The following is a 16,886-nucleotide window of genomic DNA, read 5'->3' on the forward strand; positions in this document are numbered from 1 at the left end:
CTGCTGTCTTCCAGATTTCTGTCTACCCATACTGCAGGTGGCCAAGCTACAGAACTGATCTGGAGAGTGGGTAGCTGCTGGGACAACTTGAGACTTCCCTCCCTCCTGCCATCCTGTGATCCCACAAAAGCTGAGCAATTCAGGGGCTGCAAAGCCTCAGCTCCCAGAGGCTTCAGGTAGGGCCATTGCCAGCACTTCAGATCTCACCCAGGTTAGCTGTGCTTGAAAGCTGCTCTTGTTGCAAGGTTGTCTGCCTTATGGTAACTTTATTGTTAACCTTGGTGAAACAAACCTACCCATTCAGCAGGGATGGGGACAGGGGATTTTAGTCACTAAATTGCTTTCTCAGCTGTTGAGATTAATTCCTCCAAGCCAGCAAGTGGCTATGAATCTGGGACTCTGTCTATCCCACAGATGAGCTAAGATTAAACAACAGGCTTTCAATTAAAGGCACACTCGCACATTTTTCTCTTTCTCCTCCTCTGCTAAATGGGCTTGAGAGCCCACTTGACTGACCAACAGCCATTCTGGACTTTTATTCTGTAGTGTTAAAAACCAAACCATAAATGTTTAGAAAGAGAAGTTTATCTCCTAAGGTTAAACTCCTGGCAGCGTGCTTTACCATCATAGCTGCTGGGCTCCTTCATGCTCAGCATCACTCTTCGGTGACAAGCCTGTGTCAAAATTAGACTCGCTCATGGAAATATTAATTAACATGTTTATTTGTTTATCTTCAGAGAGGGCACATACATTCTATCTACTTGTAAGCATAAGTGTGGCAAATATGCAGATACTACGAAGTTACACTGTCACACAAGACACAGTTTTGAAAAAAAAAAATGTGCTCTTATTCTCTTCTTTGTAGGTGCTGTCTTCAGAAATACCTGACTGAATCTCAGGACAAAGTCCTTGACATACACCACTTCTGAAGGCTGGTGAGGTCTCATCTCATAGGTAATAGCTGAATCTCACATAACTACTTAAGACTTTAACCTATTTCTTGCATTTTTACATGTATATTATTGTTTCTTCCAGTTACATTCTACTTTTTCCAGCTTTAGCTGGAAACTAAAGCGTGGCTTTAATAATACCTATCATCGATCTTATTTATTCTATCTATTTCAAGGTAATTATATATAGTGTATTTCTTAGTCTATATTCGGATGGCCTATTTAGAGATGAATGGATTCTTTCCAGAATGGCAATGACCTTTCTGTGACTCAAACATTAATTTTCTAAATGGCCTTACAGACGAAATACCTTATATATCATCACAATTAACAAGATATACCCTATTAATGGTCAGAAAACATGCTTTTCATAATTATAAACAATCCTTTCTGAGGTACAACCTTCCCCTCTGCTATGACTTGTTAGTCAATACCATCTGACCCATCCACAGTGAAACCTACTAAAACCCTATTCAAAAAGCAGTCCCAACTGCCAGTCTTACATACCTTAGGCACCCACAAGATGTAGATTTTAGAGATGTTAATAGTATACTTCAGAACTATTCCAAGATTCACCTGCTATAAAATGTTTGACAAGTCTTTGTTTTGAAACAGACAACTAGCATTATTGGTTAAATTGGTTTACCTGCTTTCCTAACTTCATTAAAGTCAACTATGCCTGTAATTTCTCAGAGCACAGAAAAACTTGCAACTGCAATTCATACTCCCTCATGAGACCTTTCTGATTGCAAAGTCTTCAGGGTCAGGGGATTAGTGGCTTTCTGGAAAAACTTGGAGGAAGGATTGCAATGATAATGAACCAGGCAGAGTGGAGAATAATTGTGTTCCATATGAGATGCTCCTTAAAGAAATTAGAGCGTCTCTCATGTAAAGAGACAAAGGACAAAAATTCCATTATACTAATTTAAGCTCTGCTCTCAGCAGATCTTATGAGCAGGACTATGGCTGACAAGAGATCACCTAAGAAAAGTGATGTTGGAAGAAGCATTGATAATTCAGAAAGTGGTGATTTTTCTTCTAAAGAAATACTGAGTTGACACTGTGTACCAATGAGCACTATGCTTTCAGCTGGATCATGCAAGGTGTTACACCGAGGCCTGCCTTTGACCCGTGGAGCTCTGACTGCTTGTATCACCTAAGAGGTTTATTCCAGGATCCTGTCTGAGGTGTAACATACGGAACAACATTCTGCCTAACCTCCTTGCCCCATTAATTTGAAGGGGAAAGCAGAGACTTTGTTATCCCGCTGAAAAAGTCTACAAAGAGCAGAACAACACCTGTGTTAGGCCAAACAGACTTGTCGGACAAATCATTACTGGGATGGGAGGCAGGTACATTTAGCAAAATAGACATAATTTTCTCCCAAACTTTCCTGGCTCTGAAGAACACAACTTGCATTAACATTATAATAGGATGATAAAAATCCCCTTGTTTTTATTAAAAGCTTGATGACTAAGAAGTGTCGTTAAAAGGTATGGGAGAGCTAATGCTCTCGAGGACTAATTTGTGACCATTTTTTTCACAAGCATGCAAAAGTTATCACTTAGTAACGAGTGCAGATTGGCAAAAAATAGTGATGATCATGGATGCTATTTAATATAACTGCATAATAACTTTAGGGACACATACACAGAATGTTCAGTTACTGCAGAAATGTACACGAGGCTCAAAACCCTTAAAAATTTAGAAACTTGCCCTTGAAAAATTGATAATTGTCTTTTCTAGAATATCTGCTTGGTTTATGTAATATGCTATATATATTTTTTTACTGAGAAGGAGAAATTAAAATACGCAATTACTTTCGGCAATATTCTGATAAAAGAAATTCCAAATGTCTAAGAATAGCAACCTCTTACAAGCAGTCCTGCTATTCTTATCAAGATTAGAAGAGTTTGCAGATTAATGTGATTTTCATATGATTTGCAAAACTGTGCTGTTTTTATAATTTTTTTTTTTAATTTCATATCAATAAAATATAAGTGGTAAACTGGATATTGTTATTTCTTATATTTAATTTGTGGTCCTGTTTCTCTTCCTGGTTTTCATCAAGTGTTTACCTCTTTTCAACACTCAAGGAAGAGATTTGTATGCTTATGTGTGTGCGTGATTGCATGTAGGAACATTCCTATACAACTTTTCAGCCTTGTAAAAACATTCTAAATGAACATTGTTGTAATAAGCTTGGTGGTCAGACAATAAAGACCTCTAAGTAAAAGAATTGAAGTATTGAGGTATTTGTATTTACATTGCACGTACACAGCACCTTGATCAAAAATGGTCTAATAAAAGCTAGTTAATGACACATTTTTACCATACCTTAACAGGGAGAAGTCCTACTATCACATGTCAACTAGTTACTCAAATTGCAGTCCTGAAGAAACCCAGTGAATTGAGTTATTACTATGGCAAAAGCTATTGCTTGCTCAAAGACTGTAATAAAAACCGATTACAGGTCTAAGGGACCTTGCTTCAAACTCTGAATCTGGAAACCTCCATTTAAAGAAAGGAATGGGCGACTATTGAGATTCACAAAGCTTTGGTTATGCAGTTTGAAAGAACAGGTTTTCTAATACATGAAATTATGAAAGCTTGCATCAATTTTCCTAAGTAAAATTCAAAGGTTCCAAATCCTGCTTTTACGTATATCTTGCAAAGTGATAATGACCATCTTCTGTCCTCTACCTCTTCTTTGGGCCAACAGTGATGGCAGCTAGAAAATGCCCTCCGAGGGCTGTGGAGACCACAGGAGTCAGACTGCTGTGGGTCATGTGGGGAACCCACTGTCAAGAATTTCATCAGCTCAAAATGGGAGGCAGTTCTCCACACACTCTCGAAAATCAGTGCTTCAGATTATTTATCAGAAAGAATCTAGGCAGAATTCTAGTTTACCTGATTGTGTGAATGAACACAGGCTTTGCTAAAAGAGGCATTTCGGGTTCAATTTTGAAAATGTGACATACAGGTATTCTACCAGATGCACTTTCATTGTTAAATATAGTTGTTTCAGCTGTGCCTATAGATTGATGTTGCACTTGAGACAGTCAATGGCATTTCAAATGCTTTGATTGTACAGGCTTTCAACAGTTTCATGAGCGTGCTCAACCAGATTTTAAATAAACTTGGTTGTGTTTTGGGTCCAACCTGTATTATAGGTTAGATCAAAATTGCACCACAGTGTGCCACCCAGGCTGGACCTGTTCTGTTCAAGTTACTGTTGACCCACAGCTGTTAAGCACAGATGCTAAGATCACTGATAGCCCTATGAATAAGGCATCAAGCCTGTAGTTTATTTTTTCTGAAAGGGACAATAATCTGGGATTTAAAGAAAACTCTCCAGGCACATTTAGAACCTAATCTTACAAGGTATTGAGCATCTTGGATTCCCATTCAGTAGGCATGAAGGATGTTTAATATCTTAACAGGAGGATCTTGACACTTTGGAAGACAATAAGCATTAGGGGCACAGAGTGCAAACTTTCTATTCTGTATTACTCTTTCTCTTTTGTACTTATTTCAATGTCACGAGCTATTTTTCATAAAAGCATGTAATACAAATTGAAGCCACACTTCAGTCACAAAAGAACTTAGAGCTCTCAGATATTTATATTGCTCCCATTTAAATGACAAAATTCCTACTGAAATTCCTACTTTGTTGCATGACTCTTCAAGGATCTTCCTGTACTCATTATACATCTATCAGCTTCACTGTAAGTAGGCATTCTCTATAATAAAAAACAGCAAATAAAAAAATAGTAAATGTTTAAAGTTTATATATACACTTTGATATCTACATTATATTTGGGTTCAGCATCTGGCTAATAGATTTGTTTCTATCTCAAAGGCTTACTTCTGTAAATTAAAAGCAATTACATGTTCAAAGAAAATTAAATTCTAAAACTGGGAAAACAAGTAAAAATCTGAAGGAGGTGTGAATTTGTTCATTTATGGGTAGGAAAAATATTGTTATTTGGACTAAGTAAAAGAGAGATGATATGCAATTGCCTGTCAAAATCAGGTCAAATTTTGATACCAATGACATTTTGCAAAAATCAGCATATTGGTATAAAGACTATGGATTAAGAGCAAATACTGTACCAGGAAGGATCTAGAACTGGTGTCTTTGGAAGAGGCTCACAGGGGCTTTGAAGCACTTGTTTCTAAATCAAGTTCTGTTATTAAAAAAAAAAAAAGGCATTAGCGCTTTAGACTTACAACGTTTTTAATAGTAAAAAGGCCTAAAAGGTTTATTTGAAAAACACATAACACAGTAAAAAGTCACAAGAGAAGGAAATCTAACACAACACAGAGGTGAGCCACAGAAGATATAAACCTAGAAACACAGACCTGACAGGGATTTCTATTTTTACTTCTTGCACTCCCGTGCAGCAGTTCTCAAACAGGCTGGTTTTGCAGGATAGGTCCAGGTGGGACCAGCTGGGGAACCAACAAGGAAGATGCATTTGGGAGAAGATGATGGCAAAGACAGCACTGAAAGATGGCAGGCAGAGGGAAGACTATCCAGGGGAAGATGTGAGCAGTGCAGCAAGCAAGAGGAGGGTACGGAGGTTGGATAAGTGAGGCTGCCACCTCTCAGCAGGGTCCTTCTAATGGGACATGATCAAAAAAGCAGGTGGCTGGGAGGCAATGGCTTAACTCCACACCTTTCGGCAGCCAGGCGCTTCATTTGCTCCCGTCATCTGTGATGCTCAGCCTTGTTCCTTCCCTGCTCAATTTCCGCACCAAACTCCCACCTCCTAGCTGCACTTTCTGCTCCATTCCCGGTGACCCTCTAGCAACATACCTCCCTCTGCCTAGTTACAACCACACCATCCCTGGGGGATTCTTCCCTATTTTGGGAACTACTGATCTGGTTCACCTCCTCAAATGAAGACAGTGCACATACATCTAGCCCATCCCTGACAACCATTTGTCAAATCTGTTCTCAAAGGTTTCTGATGAAGGCTGTTTCACAATATCCCCAATCTCTCTGTTCCAGTGCTTCACAATCTCATAGCTCAGTTTCTTCCCTAATACTTAGGATAAATATTTATTGCAAATTAAGCTGATTTTATTATTGGTCTAACTTTGGTAGACATGAAAAGCAAAGGAACACTGTCCTCTTTTATCATAACTCCTTATAGCTTGAGAGACTATTTTCCTTCCTCTAATCTTCTGTTTTTGAGGCTAAGCAAACGCAGTCTCTTCGATATTTGAAACGAGCTCATGTTTTCTGACTTCTGTATAATCCTTGGCTGGATACTCTCAGATTGTCACCACCTCTTTGCACTGTGATGCCTAAAACTGGACTGTCTTTCAGTCACAGCAATACCAACGGTGCTTATACAGCATGCTAATTTAATCCATGTCCAAAATAAGTACATTAATCCAGTGCTGGAGATGAAAAATAATGTTCAAAGCAGTGTACAATGTTTGGAAGAGATGTAAACTACCGGATCACTCAAGATTCAATAAAATTTATGCTTTGTCATATCATAGGCATTTATTAAGTATATTTGCTAACTAGGACTTCATCCATAGTTGTATGCAAGTAAGAATAGGATAAGTAAATCTATGAAGAATATCTGAGGATTAGCATAAGTTATCATATGAAATCTCATTTTGTACAAGCGCAGCATGGACATTAGTGGTTTACTCTCTGTTTAACAATGTAGTTATTCCAGGAACGTTTTCTGAAACCGGGCCTAAAGTACATCAATGGAAATTCCTTTACTAGCAGACCATGTCTAAACAAAAAAATTTAATAAAACGTAATTGAATACAAGGGGCTCTGCTCACGGCTGCACAGTCTGCAACTTCTCAGCTTGGTTTAGGAACTCAAACACTGTGAAGCAGCTGAGAGCCTCGTGCAATTCAGAAGTGCTAACAAAGGGTCTGAACCACATTGCCCCACCCCAGCTTTACACCAGTGTAGCATTATTGTTCTTTCCAGTGGAAGCTCATTATTGAAAAAGTAGTGGAAGACAGGTGGGTGACCCAAGCCCAAAATGTGATTAGGTATGTACAGTAACATATGTATTTGCAGGTAAGTACACATAGAAGTGTCTCTGACAGCAATGTATCTTACATACACTGACACATGCAAAAAATGGCGGGGATGTTTACAGGACAGATGGGGAATTATAGCATAAACTGCTTTTCTCATGCACCTTTTGGCCTTTTGCCTTCACGCTTGGACACCGAGCTATTATTGTCTGATTAACAGTTCTAACCTTCCAGCAAATATGAAGTGTATCAAGGATAACTGATGGAATACAGAGCCATAAATGTTTTCTTGGCATTTGTTTGGCCTGTGCTATTTGGGAACAATAAAAGCATCTCGTATTCATAATGATAATACATATATACCATCACAGATGACACCATCAAGCATTCTCCTTTTATCTTATTGTGTTGCACAAAATGCAGAGATAAACATGAATATGTATTAATAGCATGTAAATATAATTAATCATAATAGGATGTTCCTGACATATTATCACAGCTGTTGATAAAATATAATTAAAATTGTCTTGTTGAATTTTCAGTGCAGCTAGAATTGGCATCTTGGTACTTGCTGTTTACATGTGTCTATCTAAAGATCTTTACACTTCTAAAAATCTCATTACTTCATTATGTTCCTGGGAGAAAGCTAAGCAGAGCTGCTAGACCTTTACACAATATAATTAGTGAAAAGTCACACAAAGGAATGAAAGCCACACCTACAAAGACTGAAGCTAAAATGATCACTAACTCCAGAGAGGACAGGAATTTTAGGCACCATCCTCTAAAAAGATTGTAAAGAAAATTAAAGAGGCAACACCTGTGTTCCTGAGCTTGCATGCCCATGCGATGGAAAAGCACTCAAATCCAAATTTTGCATCTTTCAGAGACTGCTGGACTTTATTAAACAAGAACTCCACTGAAAAGCTCCATGAACTGATGAAGAATCATAAGAGGACTATTGTTCTGGGAGCTGAAACTGCTTTGAAAAAAAAAGAAAGGCAATATTTTGAGGAGATGACAAATGTAAGAATGAAAGTAGCATGCAGATGGTGACTTGGAAACCATTTTTCACAGTCCCTTCTAATAAAAGAATGAGGTCGGATACACTGAAAATAGCAGGTGGTGGGCTTGGAGACCAAGGAAGGGGTTCTTTGCCAACTCATCCTTGGAACTCCCTGCTGCAGGGTGCTGAGGATGCCTAATTTTCTGCAGGCTCAAGAAGTGACGTGGCAAACAAATAGGAGAAAAGTCTGTACCCTCTCCTACTCGTCCACTTGCTTCAGTGGCATAAAATCCTACAAAACAACACTTCAAAGAAAAGATAGCAACAGTGCTGTTGAATTTTCACACGTATTTGGGTACACATATGCAAGCAAGACCATATTTGCAACTGCTGGTAATGTGAGTGACCTCTTACTATATTGTACATACAAAAGTAGTAATATGAGGCAATGCAATGTTTTCATTACCTCTCTTTTCCTTTAATACAATTAATTCCACGTATTCAGAGTCACTGTTAGCCAATACTGTACTTTTGTCACAAAAGGGAGAGAGAGAAAGCAAGACTGTCTCACCATATTCTTTATGCCCTCCCCATGATTTGTCAGGGTATGCTAGATTATCAAGTTGGCATAATGCAGCTGATGAGATATAGCCCGTTATCGTAATTTAAAAATTACTTGCATTTTTAAAGGTCACGCAGCTGTTTTCAGTTATATAATCTGTAGAATGATGTAATGGAGTAGGAATAAAGATACAGCAGCAAATAATACGACTGCCAACAATATGCACATCCCACACTTGTAGAAGATCTTCCTACTTCTTTTCTGTATTGAAAAATGGAAATTGATGCAATGCTTTTTTTAAAGCAGATTGGGCCTACGTGTTTAACCATGTATCCTGACTAGGTTCACTTGGAATGGAGGCAGTTGTACTTGGAGGTTTTATGAATATAAAGATTAATGAATTTGTACAATTTGGGCATGCAAAGCATTTTTATCAGGAATATTCCATTTAGAATAAGCAGTAAACCATATATAAGGGTTGTGTCAAAGTTTACTGAATAGGGCCCTTGGTAGCTAATGTAACATTTCTCCAACAAATCAAAGGCATTGTTCTATGCTCACATGAATATACAGTAGCCATTACCTTAAATTTAAAACTCACTGTGAACAGCAAACACACAGTGGGGATATGAAGGCCATATTGTATCAGTGGAGTCTGCAGAGATTTTCTTCATATGGCTTTGCCTGGTTGAAATATATGTTGCAGTTGAAAGCTAAAGGGATTACTTTTGAATAGTCATCACAAAGGTTGATTATATTCGTATATCATTTAGCTGGACCCTGCAGGCTATTATTCCATTAGCTGTGCTGGCCCTGCACTGTCAAAAAGTTGATCATATAATGTAAAAAGGTTACATGCTCTGTTAAGGTATGTGAAGTAACTTGAAACAGTAATCTTTTAAAAGCACTACAGTTTTGTACTTGAAGGTAGATTGCATTTAAAATAAATATCCACAAAATGGAATAAATACAATAAATCGACCTCTGTTTCCTATTTTTCCTACTTTGAATAGGCTGTATATAATTTGAGTAAGTTAATTGAACCAGGTAAGATAATGGTTATAGAGTATTTTTTCAACCTCAAATCCAAAGAACTATACCTCCAAATAGCTGTGTCTTTATGCGAAATGCTTACTGAAATTATGTTTCTGGTGAAGAAGATTTGCTGATTATGTTTCCCTTGCACATACAGACACACACACATTTTCTTTCAGTGCTTAATAAAATGGATCTTCAGACGGTTCCATTATGTGGATGCCTTAATATTATTTTATGCTAAAACATGGACAGTGCATTAGATTGAAAGCATCTTACTGTTCCACAAGGCAGAGTAATCATGGGCTATCCCTAGACAGCAAATGCTCCCATTGGGGAAACAATACCAACAACACAGGCTAATGAATCACGGTAGTTATTAATCACAGGCATTTGCAAGAGCCATGTATAATAGAGATGAACTCTCAAGATTAGAAAGGTTAGAAGGTGGGACCAAGAAACGGACAGGAGAGCATCCAATTGCATTTTAGAATAAGTTTATGGACGAGTGTTTCCTTCAATACAATTCCGCCCATGCTTGCTTCAGTCTTTCTAAGCAGGCAGAAAAAGAGAAACAATTTAGTCAGCTAGGTTCACTTAGCTTTCAGATCCTTGTAGGACAATTTGGCAAAAATAAATAAATAAATGCACACATACAAGACCCTTAGGGCTTATGGCCTAGTTAGAAATGAGACAGTGTTTCTTTTATTAGACAAAGTTGTTTAATTTAGATTGTAAAAGCTAGAGTTGGTTCTCTTTTCAGTATACCATCTATATTATTCAGGGCAATGAATGAGTCTTTATGAGTACAAATGGGAGCCTTTAATGAACTGCAGCAAGCATTTGAGCAGGTAGGTTTCTCTGAATAAAGGCTTCACAGACGGGTAAGTTTATGAATGAGAAGCAGAATTTATTTTATACACTTTTAAAGAGCCTACGCAGACTATGGCACTATAAGGAAAGGAAAGTGCAAGGTTTTTCTGGTTTGGATGAGAAAACCTAACAGGAATATGAATTTTCCCCTGCCTAATAACTTCAGTTGTTTACCTATTCATATTAAAGTTCTTTATTCACTCTTCATATTCCATAGTCCTCAGACAAGTTAATCTTCCTCTCTCACATAGTTTGGGCATGTGCCAGACATCTGTACAACAATGGAAATCTCTCTTGATCTTACATTTTTCAGTTCTGTTCATTGTGAAAATTATACACTACCCTGTGACAATATAGTATGGCAGCTTCTTTTGCAGAAACCATTTGTTGAGTATCAACTTTAAATAACAGCTCTATCAGGTTGGGTTGTTGACTGTAGGTAGAAAAAGGGCTTTTCTCAAGGCCAAAGTATGACACTGTGTCTTTTGTGTATCTGGAAGTCAGAGATACAACCAAAAATTCTACACAAGTTTTGGCGACACAGAAAAATCAGCTTTAAAAACAGTCATCAAGAAGATCACTTCAAACACAAAGAAACAAACAAAATAGCAGCCAGATTTTAGTTTATAGTTTTACCTTTACTGTCAACAAATTTTACATGAAATCCAAACTATTAGTTTAAAGTTTCAATAGAGCATATCATCTGGCTCTACTCCAACCCAAGGTAGGCAGAAATTAAGGAAACAATGTTTCAGATTCAGTATCCTGAAAGTTTCTCAAAGGCAAATTTTTCCAGCAACACAAAGCAGGCTGAGTGTCCACCTGGCTGGTTAATCAAGGTTTCCACAGTGCAAAGGAGAATTCCCAGAAGGCCCAGAGAAGAGTTTTTTTCCTTCACCCCCCACCCAGGTGAAGGATAAAGATCACAACTGGAACCTGCTTGCTGTCTCCTAAAGACAGGACAAGCCCTGGGGGAACTTCCCAAGAAAACAAAGTTCTGAACAAAGTGGGACTGCTTGCTCTCATGGTAGAAGCCAAACTCACCCTTGGCTACCCTGAGGAGTTGTGAGGAGAGAACATACAAGTAGAATAGAAACATTTCTGCTAATTCTCTCTCTGCTGAGAACCATGAGCCACCACTAAAGATTGAGCCCAAAATCTACTCGGAAATCCTTATGAAAGGAAATCATTGTCTTGCTCACAGAACTGGTATTTTATAGTCCTGGAGAACTTTTGCCAGCATTTTAAAAGGTATCCCTATAGGATTTTACAAAAATATGTATATCTTGGTGATATATGCAAAGAAGTTTTTAACACACATCTTTTGAGTTATGAGTGAAATCTAATCTCACTGCAAAGGGCAAAGAAGCAGCAAGCAGACTGATGTTTCAGACAACATAATGGTTGTAACAGAAGCAGCATATTTGTTCCCAATTTGTATGCAGAATTGTCATTGCTACGTTCATTTTAAAGCACAGCAACGTATATCAGGTGCTCAGTATATAATGGCAATACAGTAGATGTGAAAACACAGATTCCAGACACAGCGATGATTCTAAGATCAATTCATGGCCAAATCAGTACACTGAAAAATTCTTGCTGTCTTCACCCAAATCACCTCAGCCCTTGTCCTGTAAAACTTCTAAATACTCTGCTTGAGAGCCTACTTTATGCACTTACTATGCAACCTTCTTGCATGGCTACACATAAAACCTCATACCTTATCCTTTACTGATATAGACATAGTCTGTTAAGTATTTGTTATAAAGACTCCATTAAAAACTACAAGACAGGATAGCAGGACAGTTCGTAACTGTGTTTTGTAAACACCATCTTCTACTCATTGAGCAAAATATGTCACTGAACAGAGGAGCTCAGTATTTAAACCACAGGCAGTGTGTGATATTTATTTCTGAATATTCAGCTTGATGTGTTTTCAAAGGATCTGGCTGTCAGAGAGTGCTTAGCACCCCTTTCTCTGAAATCCAGGTCCCTCAAAGGTGTCCCAAAGGGAGGGAAAGCTGGAAAGCTCAGATTGCTTAAACACTTCCTCTTGCTTAATTATACGCCATTAGCATACTGAGCTTCAAATATAGTATCAGACCGCTCTGATTAGAAGTATCTCTGATTTTAGCTCTTTTTGCTTTTATCTCTGTATTTTGACATGAGTGCTTTATGTAATTTTGTTGAGAATTTCTTGTTCTGCAGATCTCATTCCTTATATTCTGGTTTGGCTCTGCTGTTTTCTGGCCTCTAAAGGCTTACCTACTCTTCTGTAATTATATGTAAGAGCACTTCTTCATGGTTGAGACTTCTTTATTTCAGCATCTCCAGTGACTGCTCTGCCTGGTGGCTCACAAACTGTATCATCTGAGGCCCCTATAAAGTAGGTTGGTTTTTTTTTTGCCTGGGAAACTGTCTTCCAAGAGCTTAGCCAAAGGTATCTTCTGGGTACAGAAACTGAAGCCAGTGAAGCAGAGAAAATCCAGCAATGCATCTGCTACAAAAAAAAAAAGGATGCCAGTGAGATTTTTTATCTCCTTATCTGACTTCAGTTTTACATCTTCTAATGCATCTTCAGCATGAGTGCATTCTCTCTGGCTAAGGAGATGTAAGGGGAAGCATCTGGAAGATTATGTTCTTTAAAAAGAAGATACAGAATCCCTTATGGAAGTATCAGTTTTCTTGTGACTGAGGTTTTCTGGGGAGAATATCATCCTCTGTAGCAGCTGAAGTCCTCCTTTAAGATTGATGCAAAGTGCTCCTAGTTCTTTCTTAAAAAAACCCAAAACAAAACAAAAAACAAAGAACAAAAGCAGCTGCTAGAAATTAAGGTCCAGGTTTATGCAGGGTCCTTGCATTCACGTGTGGTGACATCGATGTAATGCTGTGTGAGATACCTCTTCCATGGACACTTTGGAGAAGCTTCTTTGTCTTAGCGTTCCTTGCTGATTTTACCAACAGTGTGAGATCAGACCTACTTCTCTTCACCAGGCATTAGGAACGATACTTTTCTTGGTCAAAGCAACACTGAGTGTTGGGTTTCTCCCTCTTGGTTTTTGGATTTATGGCCATGTTCTTTCAGACAACATAGGACAACTTGAAAGGCCACTACTTGTCTTCTGTCTTTACAGATAAGTAGAGAACTCCAGCTTTCAGGCCAGTCATCCGCTTCTTTTGATGAGAAATAGATACACATGAAAAAAAGATTACACTGAAAAATGGAAATGGATTTTCTGTTTTATTAGCAGTCAGCATAAGACTTGTGAGCTACTTTAGAAAGTTACAGAACTACAGAGATTTTTAAGAACATGGCAGTAGAAGCTAGAATTTAAAAATAAATGCTCTGGCTAGTCTGGGACCAATCCTCAAGTGTTGCAACCAATGCAGCTTCACTGAAGTCAGGATGGTTATGTCAGCTTTGCCAAATTGCTTCAAAACAGCTCTTTTTAGAAAATATTTGACTTCAGTAATTTTACATTCACTTTGAATTATGCCATACCAATCACATTGTCTTGCTCTAGGAACAGCAGAGCTTAGAAACATCCACCAGGCAAACAAATGTCTTCATAAAGTAAAAGATGTCGCCCTGCCACTCCACTCCTCAACTGTAATGACAAGGCTGAGATGAGAACCACTGTTGGATATTCTCAGTGTAGCAGTGACTTAATGAGGCTGAAGGGAGGCACGGACTTCCAGGCCTGAGGGAAGGAGAGCAGCAACAGGTGATCTGGTTTCTTTTGGACCTTTCCCCCAGCCACGATGCAAGGGGAGAAAAGGAAACAGGGCTATTTCTGTGTTGCTGCTATAGGTTAGGCTGTTAAGGAAAGGTTTGACTCTCAGCCCTGTCCCTCTCAAAGGCATCAGTGAAGTGGAAGCAGGCACCATTTCAGTTAGCACTGCTGCCAGTGTGAAATGCCTTCCTCAGGTATGGTAAACCATGTGAATTCACCAGCTGAGAAATAAGGAAAGAATTTTTCCCCAGGGCGCAAGTCTGAGTGGGATTCTGGTGGATTATTTTTTTCCAACTGTTTTTACAACCCAGGAATCCTCTTTTGAAATGAACATAGGTTTGAAAATACCACAATTTCCCCAAATTCACAAAGTGAATGTGGAACTTAAGATGATTTCAGCTATCTGAATCTGCTACAGACCTAGGGACCCCTATACTGTGCCATCATTCCCACCATGGGAGGAAGTGAGAGTCTCTTTGGAAGCTGGATAAATTCCAAGCATTAGATAGAAGACTCTGGGTAACAGTAATTTGATAATTTAACACCAGACTGTATTCAGATGAATGTTTGGTGCTTTGACAGGAAAGCACGTCTTCCCGATTAAAAAAAATAGATGTGCAGCTTTCCCCTTAAAATCCGTGCTGGAATCTCTACGTGCTGATTAAATCATGTTCCAACCTCATCATGAAGCTCACAAGGTATAATAGACAAAATTTCTTGCTCTAAATTATAATAAGACACCCCTGCTTGGAGGTTTAAGAGTCTTCAAGAAAAGCCTTGTTCCATCAGAAGGAATATTTCAAAGGCAAAAATCTTGAAGACTGCCCTTCTTCCAATAGCAGAGCCCTAGTTTGATCCTGGTGTGAGGCATAAAACTAGAAACTGTACTTTGGCTTCTTCTGGGTTCTATTTAGATTGTACCTATTATATTATGAACCAGCTAAGAAAATTATTTGTAATATGAAAGAATAAAAATGCCAAACTTTTGCAGAGGCTTTATTTGAACTGAGCATTGGTTTGTGGTGAGCTTGACAGACTGTGCTAGAGCAGCGCCAGGCCAGTGCACTCAGTAACACGGACAACCATATTCTTTACACATATCTTTGACGATCGCATAAACTCAGCGTGCACAAAGGGAGCATGGTGGGTCACATGCAAGCCTGTCAGGCAGATGGCAGTGGGCTAACAGTCTTGGAAAGGTTTTCTTGCCTGACTGCAAATCTCTCTGGTGAACTGCTTGCCGTGGTTCTATTTAATTCTTAATCTTTGCTTCTCTGCTTAATTCCTAGCTGCTTTAGAGACCTGTTGTAACACAGCAGTTAAAAAAATATTCACATGTACTGTCGGGCCTCCCCAAAGAGCACTAACTTGACACGTAGGCCATGACAGCTGGGCTTGGACTACTAAGAAATGTAATCCAGGGTTTCCATCATCTCAGTTGTTGCCTTTCTTTCATTACAGTTTGACTCAGCCCCTAATGGATTCAGCTTTATAAAATCAGAAAAAGAGGAAAAGAAAGCAATTTATTCATGTTTCACTAGAGCTCACAGAAGACATGAAATTTCTCTAAAAATGCAAATTATTTTGTGCCACACAAGTGAGACTGGGCAGCTAAAGCTCTTGGAGGAAGGCTCTTTCCCAGGGCTAATGTTTTTATACCCAGTGATTGAATAAATCGATCCCTTTATTATCACATCTCTTTTACTCTCCTTTTTCCTTCAGAAGAATGTAACCAAAGGTACCAAAGCACCCTTTTTAATTCTAAGAAAATTGATTATGCGTGTTAATTTTGTTTTTAATCCCAGACATATCAAAATAAACACCGTAGACATGTGTAGCAGAAATCAATATCTCTTAAGCATCAAGTTAGTAAAAACAAGGATTTAGTAAGAATCCAAGATGTAAAAGACTAATGTACAAACTAAGCCCTTATTTATGTAATGTGCCTTTATACAAGCTCGATATAAACCTGAAAGAAACTATTTCAGAAGAGCAGAAATGGTTTACTTGCACTGCATCAAAAATGACCCCATAAGACCTCCTTTACTGAGATAGCCTAGATATTTAATGTGAACATATGTTTTTAAAGGATTTCTTGTCTTATGTCCAGTCATTCTTGTTAATTCATGGGACAGCATACTGCAGATGTGCTCTTTTTTATGTTACATAAAGCAAAAATGACATTTAACAAGTGTAAGGTTGGTCATAAAAAATAAATAAAAATAGACTCTTAAAAGCTGGGAAATCACAAAGTGAAGCTATCAGTCATTCTTATTGAGAAGGGTGAAGACAATGTGAAATAAAACTTGCACATCTATGAGCAGACATTCCTAAAATGCCAGCACTTGGCTGTTATTTCACATTCTCTATAGGTTGCTTTCATCAGCCCTATATCTCTTCCTTTAGGTTAAGCTGCAATGCACATTTTCACTAGATGCCCTTTTCTAGTCACTGACTTCAATTTTAATAGTAATTAAATTAAATATTTTGAACCTATCTGCAAGTTTGTTTAGTTGAAAAAATAGAAAACAAAGTCAATGTTAGTTTTTTGTGTTCTGTTTCTGGGTAAGAACTAAACTACATATTTGTTTTAACAGTAGTATTCATTAATGCAATTGTTTAATATGCAAATAAAATAACTTTCACAATTATTAGTTTTCTAATACTAATCCAAATCTAAGTACCAATTTGTGCACCTTATTGAT

At 38.1% G+C, this 16,886-nt stretch overlaps 1 protein-coding gene across 1 annotated transcript in view; it reads right to left on the reverse strand.

Annotated features, from left to right (window-relative positions):
* Window positions 1–704: 704 nt before the first annotated feature.
* The window catches only part of TTC29 (tetratricopeptide repeat domain 29), a 137,316-nt gene continuing 121,134 nt past the window's right edge, over window positions 705–16,886 (reverse strand). Inside the window, exons 11-12 of the mRNA XM_064450298.1 lie at window positions 5,067–5,140; window positions 705–4,693 (exon numbers count right to left, since the gene is read on the reverse strand). Coding sequence (XP_064306368.1) covers window positions 5,103–5,140 — 38 coding nt within the window. The 3' untranslated portion in view covers window positions 705–4,693; window positions 5,067–5,102. The remainder of the gene's footprint in view (window positions 4,694–5,066; window positions 5,141–16,886) is intronic.

The sequence above is a fragment of the Phalacrocorax carbo genome, chromosome 4 (genome assembly GCF_963921805.1).
Source record: "Phalacrocorax carbo chromosome 4, bPhaCar2.1, whole genome shotgun sequence".
NCBI classification, from domain to species: Eukaryota; Metazoa; Chordata; class Aves; order Suliformes; family Phalacrocoracidae; genus Phalacrocorax; species Phalacrocorax carbo.